This window comes from Geotrypetes seraphini, chromosome 13 (genome assembly GCF_902459505.1).
Source record: "Geotrypetes seraphini chromosome 13, aGeoSer1.1, whole genome shotgun sequence".
Taxonomy (NCBI): domain Eukaryota; kingdom Metazoa; phylum Chordata; class Amphibia; order Gymnophiona; family Dermophiidae; genus Geotrypetes; species Geotrypetes seraphini.
This window is the reverse complement of record NC_047096.1, coordinates 55,506,765-55,520,374: the sequence shown is the minus strand read 5'-3', so window position 1 is coordinate 55,520,374 and position 13,610 is coordinate 55,506,765. Positions and strand designations below refer to the sequence as shown.

At 40.6% G+C, this 13,610-nt stretch overlaps 1 protein-coding gene across 3 annotated transcripts in view; it reads right to left on the bottom strand.

Annotated features, from left to right (window-relative positions):
- The window catches only part of MLX (MAX dimerization protein MLX), a 45,607-nt gene that overhangs the window by 10,501 nt on the left and 21,496 nt on the right, over positions 1-13,610 (bottom strand). For all 3 annotated transcript variants that reach the window (XM_033918178.1, XM_033918177.1, XM_033918179.1), the window contains one exon: positions 9,492-9,693. In XM_033918178.1, the coding sequence (XP_033774069.1) occupies positions 9,492-9,693 (202 nt within the window). The remainder of the gene's footprint in view (positions 1-9,491; positions 9,694-13,610) is intronic.

Sequence of the window (13,610 nt, the reverse complement as noted above, 5' to 3'; positions counted from 1 at the left end):
AATGTATTAAGTTTGTACAATAAAAACATATTTTCTTTTCTATTTTATTTCTCGTATTTATCATCATCTCATGATGCCTCATTTGAGAGCATCCTACTGAAAGAGATTTGTTTTCATAGCCTTATTCATTAGAAATATTTATTTTCATTTACCGTATATATTACTTTCAATAAGTATGCATACAGGGATGCTCACAGCCCTTGTGTGCTTTGATCATTACTCAAGTGATACTTAGTGGCCAGACACAGGGACCTTATGAGCTGAGGTTAGATGAAAGCTGAAGTTTGTAGCCCCATGTTGAGGATGTCTACTGCAATGATAGTGGTGAGTCAGGAGGAAAAGTATATAATTCTCAGGCTGGATCCCAGTCCCAATTCTAACTGATCTGGAAGTCCAGAGTACCAAGAGGGAACTGTGGGGTGGGGAAGACAGTACTACTCTGCGATGACCGATGAAAGTAAGTCTTTTTATGCTCAAAAATAAATTGGCTGTCTGTAATCTAGAAATATGTGCAATCATGTTTACTGGACTTCTGCATAGCCCTTCCAGGATCCCTAATATTTCAGAGGCAAAAGGCAGTAAACTAAACTAAACTAAACCTTAGGTTTGTAAACCGCATCATCTCTACATTCACAAAGCTTGACATGGTTAACAAGGGTTAGGGTAGAAAGGAACTCCAGTGAAGGGAAAAGACAAAATGAAGAGAAAATTTAGGACAGAGTAACCTGAGAGAGGAAGAGTTACATTTTTGAAAATAACCAGGTTTTCAGATGTTTACGGAAGAGTTGGAGGGAGCTCAGATTCCTAAGAGGGGAGGTAAGGTTGTTCCAGAGCTCAGTGATTCTGAAAGGGAGGGAGGAACCTAGTTTTCCTACAAGGGAAACGCCTTTTAGAGAGGGAAATGAAAGTTTCAGTTTTTGGGTAGATCAGTAAATTCAAGGCAGCAAGAGTCGATCTCTATAGCTATGCTGACAATATCACTATTGTAGTCCCGGTCTCGGTTTTTTCAACTGATGTTTTACAATTTATATCTTCTATAATTGCATCAGTAGAAACATGGATGAAAGCTTATAAATTGAAACTCAGCCCTGACAAAACTAAATTTTTCTTAGCTTCTTCAAACAAGATCAAGGATGACTCTTTAAATCTGAATGGAATGACATATCCCATTCTACCAGTTATTAAAATCCTAGGAATTAATTTAGATCAAAATTTATCATTTGACACTCATATTAATACCTTGTCAGAAAATGCTACTTTTTATTGTGGAAACTTTGAACAATAAGACCATATTTTGATTTTCTCTCTTTCAGGCTCTTGGTACAGTCACTCATTTTGAGTACTTTGGATTATTGCAACATCGTTTATCTATATGCAAAAAAAACATTAAGAGAATGCAGATCACTCAGAACACCGCAGTCCAATTGATATTTAATTTTTAAAAAATTGATCATGTGATGAAATATTATTGCATATTGCACTGGTTACCAATAGAGGCGAGAATACTGTTTAAATTTGGTTGCATCTGCTTTAAGTCACTGAACGGTCTTATACCTAGTTATTTTCTTGATCATTTGAATTTGTCAATAGAATGCGCCCTATTCGGGACTTGTGGTTGTTTGCTTTTCCTTCCGCAAGAGGTTGTGTTTACAACGATTCTTTAGCAGAATTCTATTGTATCAGGCTGGTATATGGGACAAAAATTTTGGCAATCTGATATTAAGCTCTAACACGTATCTAGCAATTAGAAAATTGTTAAAAACATATTTGTTTGATAAAATGTACAGCTACTTATCACTTTGTTAACCGCACAGAACTGAGAGGTAGCTGTGGTATACAAGTACAGAGAAAACATGTTTTGTTGTGCAGAGAAACCATGCAAAACGTGTTTTTTTTCTCTTTTCCCACAAATCAACTGGAATAGACATACTTCCTTCTGCCACTGCAAGGCGAGTTAGGGGGATGGAAATTAAAACCTCTGCCAAAAAAACAGGAGGCCAGAGATCCAAGAACATCTAGTACATTTCAAAGGAGAAAAAAAAAGCAGTTACTTACTATAACAGGCGTTATCCAGAGACAGCAGGCAGATATTCTCACATGTGAGTGACGTCATCCACGGAGCCTGGTACGGACAGTGAAAAGTGCACCGGCACTTTAAGAGTTCATAAACTTTCAGAATGCCCCCACCACGCATGCGCGAATACCTTCCTGCCCGAGGGCTCGTGATACCTCAGTTCCGTAAGCAAGCTAAGAAACCAACTAAGGGAGGTGGGTGGGATGTGAGAATATCTGCCTTCTGTCTCCGGATAACGCCTGTTATGGTAAGTAACTGTGCTTTATCCTAGGACAGGGGTAATTCCGGTCCTCGAGAGCCAAAGCCAGGTCAGGTTTTCAGGATATCCACAATAAATATGCATGAGATAGATTTGCATCTCAAGGAGGCAGTGCATGCAAATCCATCTCATACATATTCATTGTGGATATCCTGAAAACCTGACCTGGCTCCGGCTCTCGAGGACCGGAATTGGCTACCCCTGTCCTAGGACAACCAGGCAACATATTCTCATAAGTGGGATTCCCTAGCTGAATATAATGGGATGGAGGAGAGTTGGCTATTAGGTAGAAAATAAATTCTGTAATACTGCTTGGCCGAAATGACTATCTCATCTGGAATAGGATTCTAGACAGTAGTGAGATGTGAATGTGTGAATTGAGGATCAAGTAGCTGCTTTGCAAATTTCATCAATGGGCATGGATCGTAAGAAAGCCACTGAGGCGCAGGAGTGTGTGGCGCAGTGGTTGGAGCTACAGCCTCAGCACCCTGGGGTTATGGGTTCAAACCCACACTGCTCCTTGTGACCCTGGGCAAGTCACTCAGTCCTCCATAGCCCTAGATACATTAGATAGATTGTGAGCCTGCCGGGACAGATAGGGAGAATGCTTGAGTTCCTGATTGTAAAACTGCTTAGATACCCTTGATAGGCAGTATATAAAAACCTAATAAAACTTGAAACCTTGAAACTTGAGGCTGCCATTGCTCAAACTTTGTGTGCTGTAACATGTCCCTCGAGGTGCAACCCAGGCTCAGCATAGTAGAAGGAAATACAGGCCGCTAGCCATGTAGAAATAGTTCTCTTGATGACAGGTTGGCCCTAATTTGTTAGGATCAAAGGAGATGAACAGTTGAGGTGAAGTCTTGTGTGGCTAAGTCCTTTGCAGGTAGTACGTCAAGGCACGTTTACAGTCCAATGCATGAAGAGCTGCTTCTCCAGAATGAGAATTATGTTTTTGAAAGAAGACTGGAAGCACAATGGATTGATTGAGATGAAATTCCATGACAACCTTTGGAAGGAATTTAGGATGAATGCAAAGAACCACCTTGTCATGGTGAAATACTGTATAGTGTGGTTCAGAGACCAATGCTTGAAGTTCACCGACTCAATGAGCAGAAGTGACAGCAATCAAGAAAACCACTTTCCAAGTAAAGAACTTGAGATGAGTAGACACTAGTGGCTCAAATGGAGGCTTCATTAACTTGGCAAGAACAATGTTAAGATCACATACAACTGGAGGTGGTTTCAGCGGAGGTTTGGAATTAAAAAGTCCTTTCATAAATCTAGAGACCAGAGGATGAGTGGCCAGAGGTTTATTGTTAATAGGAGCATGGAAAGCAGTAATAGCACTGAGATGTACTCTGACCAAAGTGGTTTTGGAGACCAGACGTAAAAAGATGGAGAAGGTAATCAAGAATTGAAGTGAAGAGGATGAAGGCGCTTGGTGATGAAGAGAGCACCAGGAAGTAAAATGTGTCCACTTCTGTTGATAGCACTGCTGTGTAGATGGCTTTCTGGATGCAGCGATAATGGCTTGAACAGGATCAGAGAGACAAAAATCTGTTGTAACTACACCAAAAGATACCAAGCTGTTAAATGTAGAGATTGCAGATTGGGATGTAACATGGATCCGTGACTTTGTGTGAGCAGAGATGGAAAGATCTGTAGTTAAACTGGATCCTTGATAGTCAGCTGAAGTAAAAGAGACAACCAAGGCTGTTTGGGCCACCAAGGAGCTATTAGGATCATGGTGGCTGATTCTTTCTTAAGTTTTACCAAGATCTTCAGAATGAGAGGGATTGGTGGAAATGCATTGCCTTGAGATGCTGTGGAGAGTATTGTCTGGAGCAAAATTGAGGCAGCTTGTGATTGAGGGGAGAAGCAAACAGGTCTATCTGAGGATTTCCCCATAACTGGAAGATATGACGGAGTACTCTGGAGTCGAGGGACCACTCATGTGGCTGGAGGAATCTGCTAAGCTTGTCGGACAGGATGTTGTGTTTGCTTTGAACATATATCACCCTTAGAAATATGTTGCGAGGAATCGCCCAATTCCAGATGTGTTAGGCTTCTTGACAAAAGAGGAGAGAACCCGTACCGCCCTGTTTGTTGATGTAATACGTTGCAACTTGGTTGTCTGTTCGGACTAGTACGTGATATGATGAGAGCATTTCGAATGGTTTCTAATTCCAGCAAGTTGATGTGTAAAAATTTGTCTTGCATATTCCAAAAACCTTGAGGCTGTCCAGGTGAGAATTTTTTGATGTGGAGGAACCTAGGAAAGATGACCCTTGGAAAGATTGACTGGATTTTTTTTTTTTTCAAATTCTTTATTCGTTTTCAATCTTACATCAAGTGCACAAACAATAAAACAATACATTTTTCTATTAGTTATACAACATATAGTATTGGGAGGGGGGAGGGATACAAATATAGGTTTCTTATTATGAATGAAGAGCTTTGAGGGAGGGTGGGGAGAGGGAGAGGGATTTCAAATAAGAAATCTCTACATTTTTATGTTTAGATTATAATGATAAGATATGCAAGTGCTCTGAGTAATTGTGTTTATTATGATTGTTGTACACTTGATGAAAGTTTTAAAAATGAATAAAGAATTTTTTAAAAAAAATACAATTAAACACATCACTTCACAATCTTTCTGATTTATCTTACAATACATAAAATTACCACCCTCCCCTCCCATCCCATCCCATCCCATCCCAAGATTGACTGGATTCATCCACCACTGAAGAGATTTTTGAAGTGATAATGTGACCTTGATCTTCTTGGATAAAGGGTTGAGGACTTGAGATCACCAAGATGCCAGAGACCAATGAGGCACCCTGAGGCGTAGGTGAGCGAATGGGGTAACATAGACTGTGGACGCCTTATGGCCTATGAGTCACATCATCTGTCTGGCTAACAGTGTTTGTAGAGTGGAGACTTGATTGAAAAGATGAATTATATTGTCTTGTGTCTGCTGAGGAAGATAAGCTCGTAACAGATTGGTGTCCAGTAAGGCTCCTATAAATTGGAGATGTTGAGAGGGTTGTAGTTGAGACTTTGGAAAATTGATTTCTAACTCCAGCTATTGAAGAAATTCTATGGTCAGTTTTGTTGCCTGAGGAGATGTGGCTTTGATCAGCCAATTGTCCAGATAGGAAAACACTTGGAGACTATAAGTTTGAAGTGTTGCTGACACAATTACCAAACACAATTACCTCTTTGTGAATACTCTTGGAGAGGACGCTAGGCCAAAAGCAAGAACCTGGTATTGATAATGTTGATGAGCTATTCGGAATCAAAGAAACTTTCTGTAATCTGGATGAATGGAAATGTGTGTATAAGCCTCTTTGAGGTCTAGAGAGCATAGCCATTCGTTTTGATCAAGAAGGGGATACAATGTTGCCAAAGATAACATGCAAAACTTTTCCTTGATAAGATATTTGTTGAGATTTCAGAGGTCAAAAATTGGACATATACCTCCTGTCTTCTTTGGAATTAGAAAATACATGGAATAAAACCCCTGATTTTTTGTGTAGGAGGAACTTCCTCTATGCATTTAGTTGAAGTAAAGCGTCTATTTCCTGAGATCTGAGAAAGGACTCTCTTGGAGGGTAGTTTGGAGGAATGGATTCAAAATGAAGAGAGTACCCCTCCTTTATGATTCTTAAAATCCATGTATTGGTGGTAATAAGAATCCATTGTAGGTAAAATGCTTGAAGAGACCTCCGATGGGAAGGTGATTTAAAGGTGTTACATGGACTCTGCTCTCTAGAAGCACGTCAAAAACACTGAGCTGGTTTCTGAGATGTAGATGGTTGTTGCTTTTGAGATTTTTGTTGTCGCACTTTCTTCTGAGGTGGCAGTTTGACTGAAGAAGAAGCAGCCGTATATTGTCTCTTATAAGAATAAGATGACGACTTCTGAGCAGGGTTGGTAGATTGAGGCCTCTTGGTTTTATTAAGAGTGTTCTAACTCTGCTCATGTTGAGTCAGCTTCTGTGAAGCAGACTCTACCTTCTCTCCAATCAACTCTTCTACACATGGTATATTAGCTAGTCTATCCTGAAGATGGATGTCCATATCAGACTTGCAATCATGCCAACTGCCATAGCCAAAGCTCTAGATGACAACTCAAATGTGTCAAAAGCAGTACAAGGCATGTATATTCTGGTTTGCACCAGAGCATGAGTAATATGCTTGAATTCAGGAAGATGAGCTGGTGGAATATACTGCTCAAATACTGATATTTTTCTCAACTGCTGCTTGAAATAAATTGTAATTCAAGACTCTATTAGATAGCATTGAATTCCGATATAAACGATGGCCAAACTTGTCCATGGTTCTGCTTTCACGACCTGGAGGAGCTGTGCCATCGACTCTGGAACTAGATAACTTCTTAAGAGTGGATTCTACCAGCAACGACTGATGTTGGAGTTGCGTTTTATCAAACTCTGGACAAGAAATAATTCTATATATAGTCTGATTTTCTAGGAGCAATAGTGACTGACAGTGGAGTCTCCCAATTTTTAAGAGACTTTCAACAGACTATGAAGAGGCAATTTCAAAAGCTCCTTTGGCAGGCTATTCAGGCAGGGTTCCCTGAATGGAAATCTCTTAATAATCAATTTAGTTTAGATTTCTTATGCTTTCAGGCAGACTTCCTGGGTTACCAGGCCGCGCAGTGGTATAAATTATTATCTGGCTATTTGAATAAGAAACCAAAGACTGGACTTAGAGATATTTGGAGCATTGAGATTAAGCATCAAATTAATGCATCTCAGTGGCCACGAATTTGGTCCTGGAGGATGAAGTGTACAATGTCTGCATCTATGAGGCATTCTATAGTAGCACTAGCTTAACTTTTCACCAAGGGTATACAATCAATATAGACCAAGTCAAAGGGTGAAGCAAACCTTTGTCACCCCTTAGTACCCTGGAATACTCATGAATTTTACCCCGATCCTCAGCGACACCACTTGGAGCTCAAAACAATCTCATTGCTCCAAGCTTTACGTGTCAAATCGTCACTGGATCGTTTATATTGTAATATTTATATTTTTCAAATTTTTCTTAACTTTTGTATATTCTATATGTGTAAAACTTCAATATTCACATTTTGAGATAATTTTAAGCATATCACTTAGCTTAGTCATGTGGTCTTTGGCAGGGGATTAACACCGACATGTTTCGCTATACAAGCTTTATCAAGGATAACCCCTCAACATGCATTGCCGCCAAACTCTGACCACTATATCAAGAGACCACTATATCTCTCTTGATATAGTGGTCAGAGTTTGGCGGCAATGCATGTCTTTATCCAACTGCCTGATATACTTGATGAATGAAAGACCTTCAGGAGGTGATCTTCTCCTAGGTGGTGAAGGAGACCGTTTTGAAGGTATACTATAAGATTCAGGAGCTGATAAATTGTCTCCCCACTCTGAATCACTATGATCTGAAAGTAAATCAGAGTCTGGATCGAGGTTTGTAGATTCTTTGTGATAACGGTACTGACCTGATGATGCTGAAGAAGGGGAACGCTGGAACCATGATGATTTAGTCGATGTATGCTTTGAAGTGGAATATGTAGACCAGGAACCTTGATGTTTAGATGATTGTCAACGCCTCGATGAGGAACATTGATGTTTCGATGAAGCTGCTCAATGTCCCAAGGAAGATCTCTGATGCCTCGATGCAGGATCTCTATGAGATGAAGATCATCGATGCCTTGCTGCAGAATCTCTATATGAAGAAGTGTGTTGATGCTTCGATGACGACCGATGCTCCGATGAACGTTGGCACCAGGAGTGAGAGCGTTGATGCTTCTTGGACAAGGAACATCAATGAACAGCAAAAAGATGTTTAGAGGCAGATTCCGAAGAAGTACTTTGTGGCCTATGAGAACTATGCTCAGGCTGGGCTGGTACCAATGAGGTCAGTGTAGACACTGGCATGGAGATTAACCTGAACATTCCACCAATCTCTCTGCACAGAAAGTCATCAACTTGGTATCAGAAATCCTATAACGATATCTGAGATTGAGCGGTTATCAATGGTACTGCAGGGCATCCGGGGGTAGGAGACTTCGAAGAGGATGTACGCCCCATATGGAGATACCACTTGCACAGGAGAGCGTTGTCGTTGAGGCTTGGCCTGCATCGAAGGACTCGATGCTAATGAGGCCTTTGATGCTGGCTGGGAAGTAGTCAGCTTCTTTGCATGCTTCCCGGGTGCAGGGATGTCCGATGTCAATACTGAAGTCAATGTAGGTACCGGCGGTACTGATGATAAAGATTTATCCCTCATAACGCGTCCGAAAATTTTTTCCTGCTGAAGACGCCAAGTCTTAAGCAAACGCTTAAAGCAAACAGTGAATGCAAGAATACACTTGATGTTCAGGCCCCAAACACTGTATACACCAGTTATGTGGGTCAGTAATGAAAATATATCGCTGACACCAACAGCACTTTTTAAAACCAGTCAACAGCTTCGACATGGACGGAAAAATGTGAGCAACTAAGTCAAACTCAATTTTCGAAAAAAAAAAGAAATACCTCGCTACACATAACTGTTATACCCCCAGGCTCCTATAGAGGGATGAGGGAAAAACAAAAGTAAATAAAGAAAAATTTTGAGTCTTTTTCTTACTTAAGAACTGAAGATAATTCGACATAAATAATAAGTGAAATTAAATTTTTTTAAAAAACGAATCTGCTGAGGGAAGGCAACACAGCACTAGAAAAACACAAGTTCTTTTCTCTGTGAAAAATAAGGAACTGAGGTACTGCGAGCCCTCATCAGGCGGGCAGGCACTCGTGCATGCGCAGTGCGGGCATTCTAAAAGCTAATCAACTCTTAAAGTGCCGGTGCACTTTTCACTGTCCATACCGGGCTCCGTGGATGACATCACCCAAATGTGAGAAGATGCCTGCTTGTCCTAGGATAATGAAGACTATTCTGGATAGGAAGAAATTTTGCAGGCAGTCACACTCTAAGGCATGCAACTGGAATGTAGCCTTAGTGCCATGGACAGGATAAGTGTCCAGATTGGATATGCTGGATGGGGGGATTTCCACCGTTTATTATTTTGTTTCTAAATACAGCTAACATTGCCGGGTCAAACATTTACAATGTTTCAGGGTACTGTCCTTACCTGTGGTTTGCACTGTTCTTCGATCCAGCTGAAGACGCAAGCTGAAAGCTCCTGAAAACTTGTCACTGAGATGGAGGCATTGAATGATTGAAACAAGGAATCCATGATGCTTTGGAAAACACTGAACTTCACCTGATCACACACCTGATCCTTTCCCTCATGGGGGTTGTTTTGATGAGCCTTTACAATCTGCTCATAGTTCCTAGACAGTGTTGAGAAAATAAAGATATTGGCTTTAGTAACTTCAGTTTAGTTCTGAAAACTCAGGGTTATTGCAAACCTTCCCACCTGTACTGCTTTTGATTCGGCCAAGGCCATTACGACACAATCACTTTCCTTATTCCTGGGCCTTCAAACCATCATTTCTGCCACTCAACTCAAAACTCATATGTTTTAGATTTTAGGGAGTCTGAGGTACTCTTATTGAAGGAAATACCTATCCTTTGAATCAAAAAGCAAAATAAGCTAAAAAGACAGTTATTTAACTAGGTATGACCCAGACATGCGTTTGGATCATTCCTCATCTGTTTGACTTATTGTGGTAAAACTGGTGTCTTAAAATTTCAATAGCATTGGTTCGATATGGATTTTTTTTTGATCATAGATTTAATCATGTGGAAGAAACTAATGAAGCTATGAGGAAAATCCTAGGTAACATTGCTCCTACAAAATTTCAGGTCAAATGACAATGAAATTGTAATGATGTGAAAAACAAACAAACTATTACATACAATCAAGACTGCTGTAAAATTACTGAAGAAAATAAAGTGAAATACAGTCTAACACTAGTGGAGTATTACAGAAAATGTCCGAGAAAGCATTTTTCTAATACAGTCGTATTAGTGGGGCCTTGGAAGTGTCCCATGAAATGTTTGGGGCTGTTCAGAATTTAACAACCTTCTCTATCAAATGTTTCTGCAATTTCTGTGACTTGTGAGCAACTGTCAGAATGTTTTGAATCAAGAAATATTGGTGATTGAACTGAATATACTGAAAATGGTAAGTTAGATAACAAGGACCTTAAATTATACTTATAGACAATAATTTCTGAAAAAGATATTAATTATGTGGAAAAGTTATTGACAAGAATTTCTAATTATACTTCAAAACTAAATCCAGTACTTATACTGTTTTAAAGACTTAGGGAGCATAGTTACTTACCTGTAGCAGGTGTTATCCAAGGATACCAGGTAGATTTCTCAGATGTGGGTGATATCTTCCATGGAGATTCGGCATGGACAGTCAAAACTTTAAGACTGCCCATACCACGCATGCGCCAGTGCCTTCCTGCCCAACATTGGCTCACAGGACCATCAGTTCAGTAAAAAAGCTAAGAAGCCAACTAGGGGAAATGGAAGGATTGGAGAACATCTGCTTGCTGTCCTCAGATAACACCTGCTAGAGATAAGTAAGTACACTTTATCAAAGGACACGCAGGCAGCATATTCTCACATGGGGACTCCCTAGCTACACGGGTCATGCCTCTGAGAAGAGGGTTATTGATAACTACCATGAGTGTTACGAAAGCAAATGGCCTCCAAACGTTAGCCCAGCCTGAGCAAAGGAAAAAGAGATACAGTCTGTCAGCTATGTAAAGATAGTTCTTTTGGTGACAAGAGTTTCAAGTTTGTTTGGATCAAAAGAAAAGAAGAGTTGAGTGGAAATTCTGCGAGGCTTGGTTTGATCCAAGTAATAAGCAAGAGTACGTCTACAGTCCAATGTAGCGTGCAGGTTCTTCAGGGTGAGAATGTGGTTTCTTGAAGAAGATAGGATGATGTAATGTAGGTCTGACAAATGCTTGGAGTAAGAAGATTCAAGTATGAAGTTGACAGTGGGTTAATGGAGACTTCATCAGAGTGGAAAGTACCACAATGAGGTTCCAAACCACTGGTGGATAGATAATGACATGGGGACAAATTTGTCCCCGTTACCATCCTATTCCTGTCTCCGCCAGCTGGATAAAAGTCGACAAATGTCCTTATCCCAGCTAACAGCTTGAAATGATAATAGTCAAAGTATCTTTTGTAAACACAACCTCTTACCATTGGGAAAACAAATAGTGTATTGGCATGCAATGAACTTCTGGGGCCCGCAAATCTAAAATGTTCTACTAGATAACTTGGGGCCAGGCCTTGTCATACTTTATAACATAGACATCCAAATTTATAGCATAGACATCCAAATTTAAAGAACATTCTGGTTTCAATGGGGAGCCAGTGAAAATCCCCATAATAGAGAATCACATGATCTGTCTTCTTCAAATTGAAGAGCATGCGAACTGCTGTATTTTGTATTATTCATAATCTACTAATATTTTTTTTGAAGTCCTGCCAAATGAACAATATTATAATAGTCCAAAAGACTTAGGACTAAAGATTGAACCAAAAGCCCAGTGTATCGAAAACTGTGTGCCAAGGCAGATTCCACGGCCGACATCCGCCTCGGGGGATTCTCGCACATGCACACTCCTACCTGCGGTGCCCTACAGCACATGGAAAACGGGAGCACGCAGGTGGGAGTGCGCATGCGCGTTTAGAGCTTTATTATATTAGATTGGATTTCTTTCCTATTCTTTCCTTGTGTTTTATTATGTTTGCAAAGTTGTTTTTTATTATGTTTCATAGAGTTAGTCTTTTTTGTTAGTTATGTTTGTCTCCCCTAACTTTGTAATTTTATCGATTTGTTCACCGCTTAGAATTTAGAATAAGCGATTAATCAAATTTTATAATAAACTTGAAGCACAAAATTTCAAACTGTTCTTCAGATATATTGAAGGGAAGCAGCCGGCTAGGGAGGAGGTGGGACCGCTGGATGACAGAGATAGGAAAGGAGTGGTGAAGGAGGAGAAAGAAGTCGCAGAAAGACTAAACACGTTCTTTTCGTCAGTATTTATAAAAGAGGACACATCCAACGTACCGGAACCTGAACAAATCTTTAAAGGAGACCAAGCAGAGAAATTAACATTCAATGAGGTAAGCCTTGAAGATGTACACAAGCAGATAGAAAAATTAAAAACTGACAAATCCCCGGGCCCAGATGGAATCCACCCTAGGGTACTGAAAGAACTAAAGAAGGAAATAGTGGAACTACTACAGCAAGTTTGTAATCTATCCCTGAAAACAGGCGTGATCCTGGAGGATTGGAAGATAGCCAATGTTACGCCCATCTTTAAAAAGGGATCAAGAGGTGACCCGGGGAACTACAGACCGGTAAGTCCGACCTCGGTTCCAGGGAAAATGGCGGAAGCGCTGATAAAAGACAACATCGATGAGCATCTAGAAAGGAATAAACTTATGATAACAAGCCAACATGGCTTCTGCAAGGGAAGATTGTGCCTAACGAACTTATTGCACTTCTTTGAAGAAATTAACAAGGATGGACAAAAGGAACCTCATAGACATCGTATACTTAGATTTCCAGAAAGCCTTTGACAAGGTACCCCATGAATGCCTACTTCAGAAACTGAAGAACCATGGGGTGGAAGGAGACGTACACAGATGAATCAAGAATTGGTTGGCAGGTAGGAAGCAGAGAGAGTGAAGGGCCACTACTCGGACTGGAGGAGGGTCACGAGTGGAGTTCCGCAGGGGTCGGTGCTCGGACCGCTGCTGTTCAATGTATTTATAAATGATCTAGAAACAGGTACGAAGTGCGAAGTATTAAAATTTGCAGATGACGCCAAACTATCCAGTAGAGCTAGGACTAAAGAGGACTACGAAGATTTACAAAGGGACCTGAACAAACTAGGGGAGTGGGCGACGAGATGGCAGATGAAATTCAATGTAGAGAAATGTAAAGTCTTGCATGTAGGAAACAGAAACCCGAAGTACAGCTATATGATGGGAGGGCTGTTATTGGGTGAGAGTACCCAAGAAAGGGACTTGGGGGTAATAGTGGACAAGACAATGAAGTCGTCGGCACAGTGCGCAGCGGCCACTAAGAAGGCGAATAGAATGCTAGGCATAATCAAGAAGGGTATTACAACCAGAACGAAAGAGGTTATCCCGCCGTTGTATCGGGCAATGGTGCGCCCACATCTGGAGTCCAATATTGGTCGCCATACCTTAAGAAGGACATGGCGATACTCGAGAGGGTTCAGAAGAGAGCGACACGTTTGAT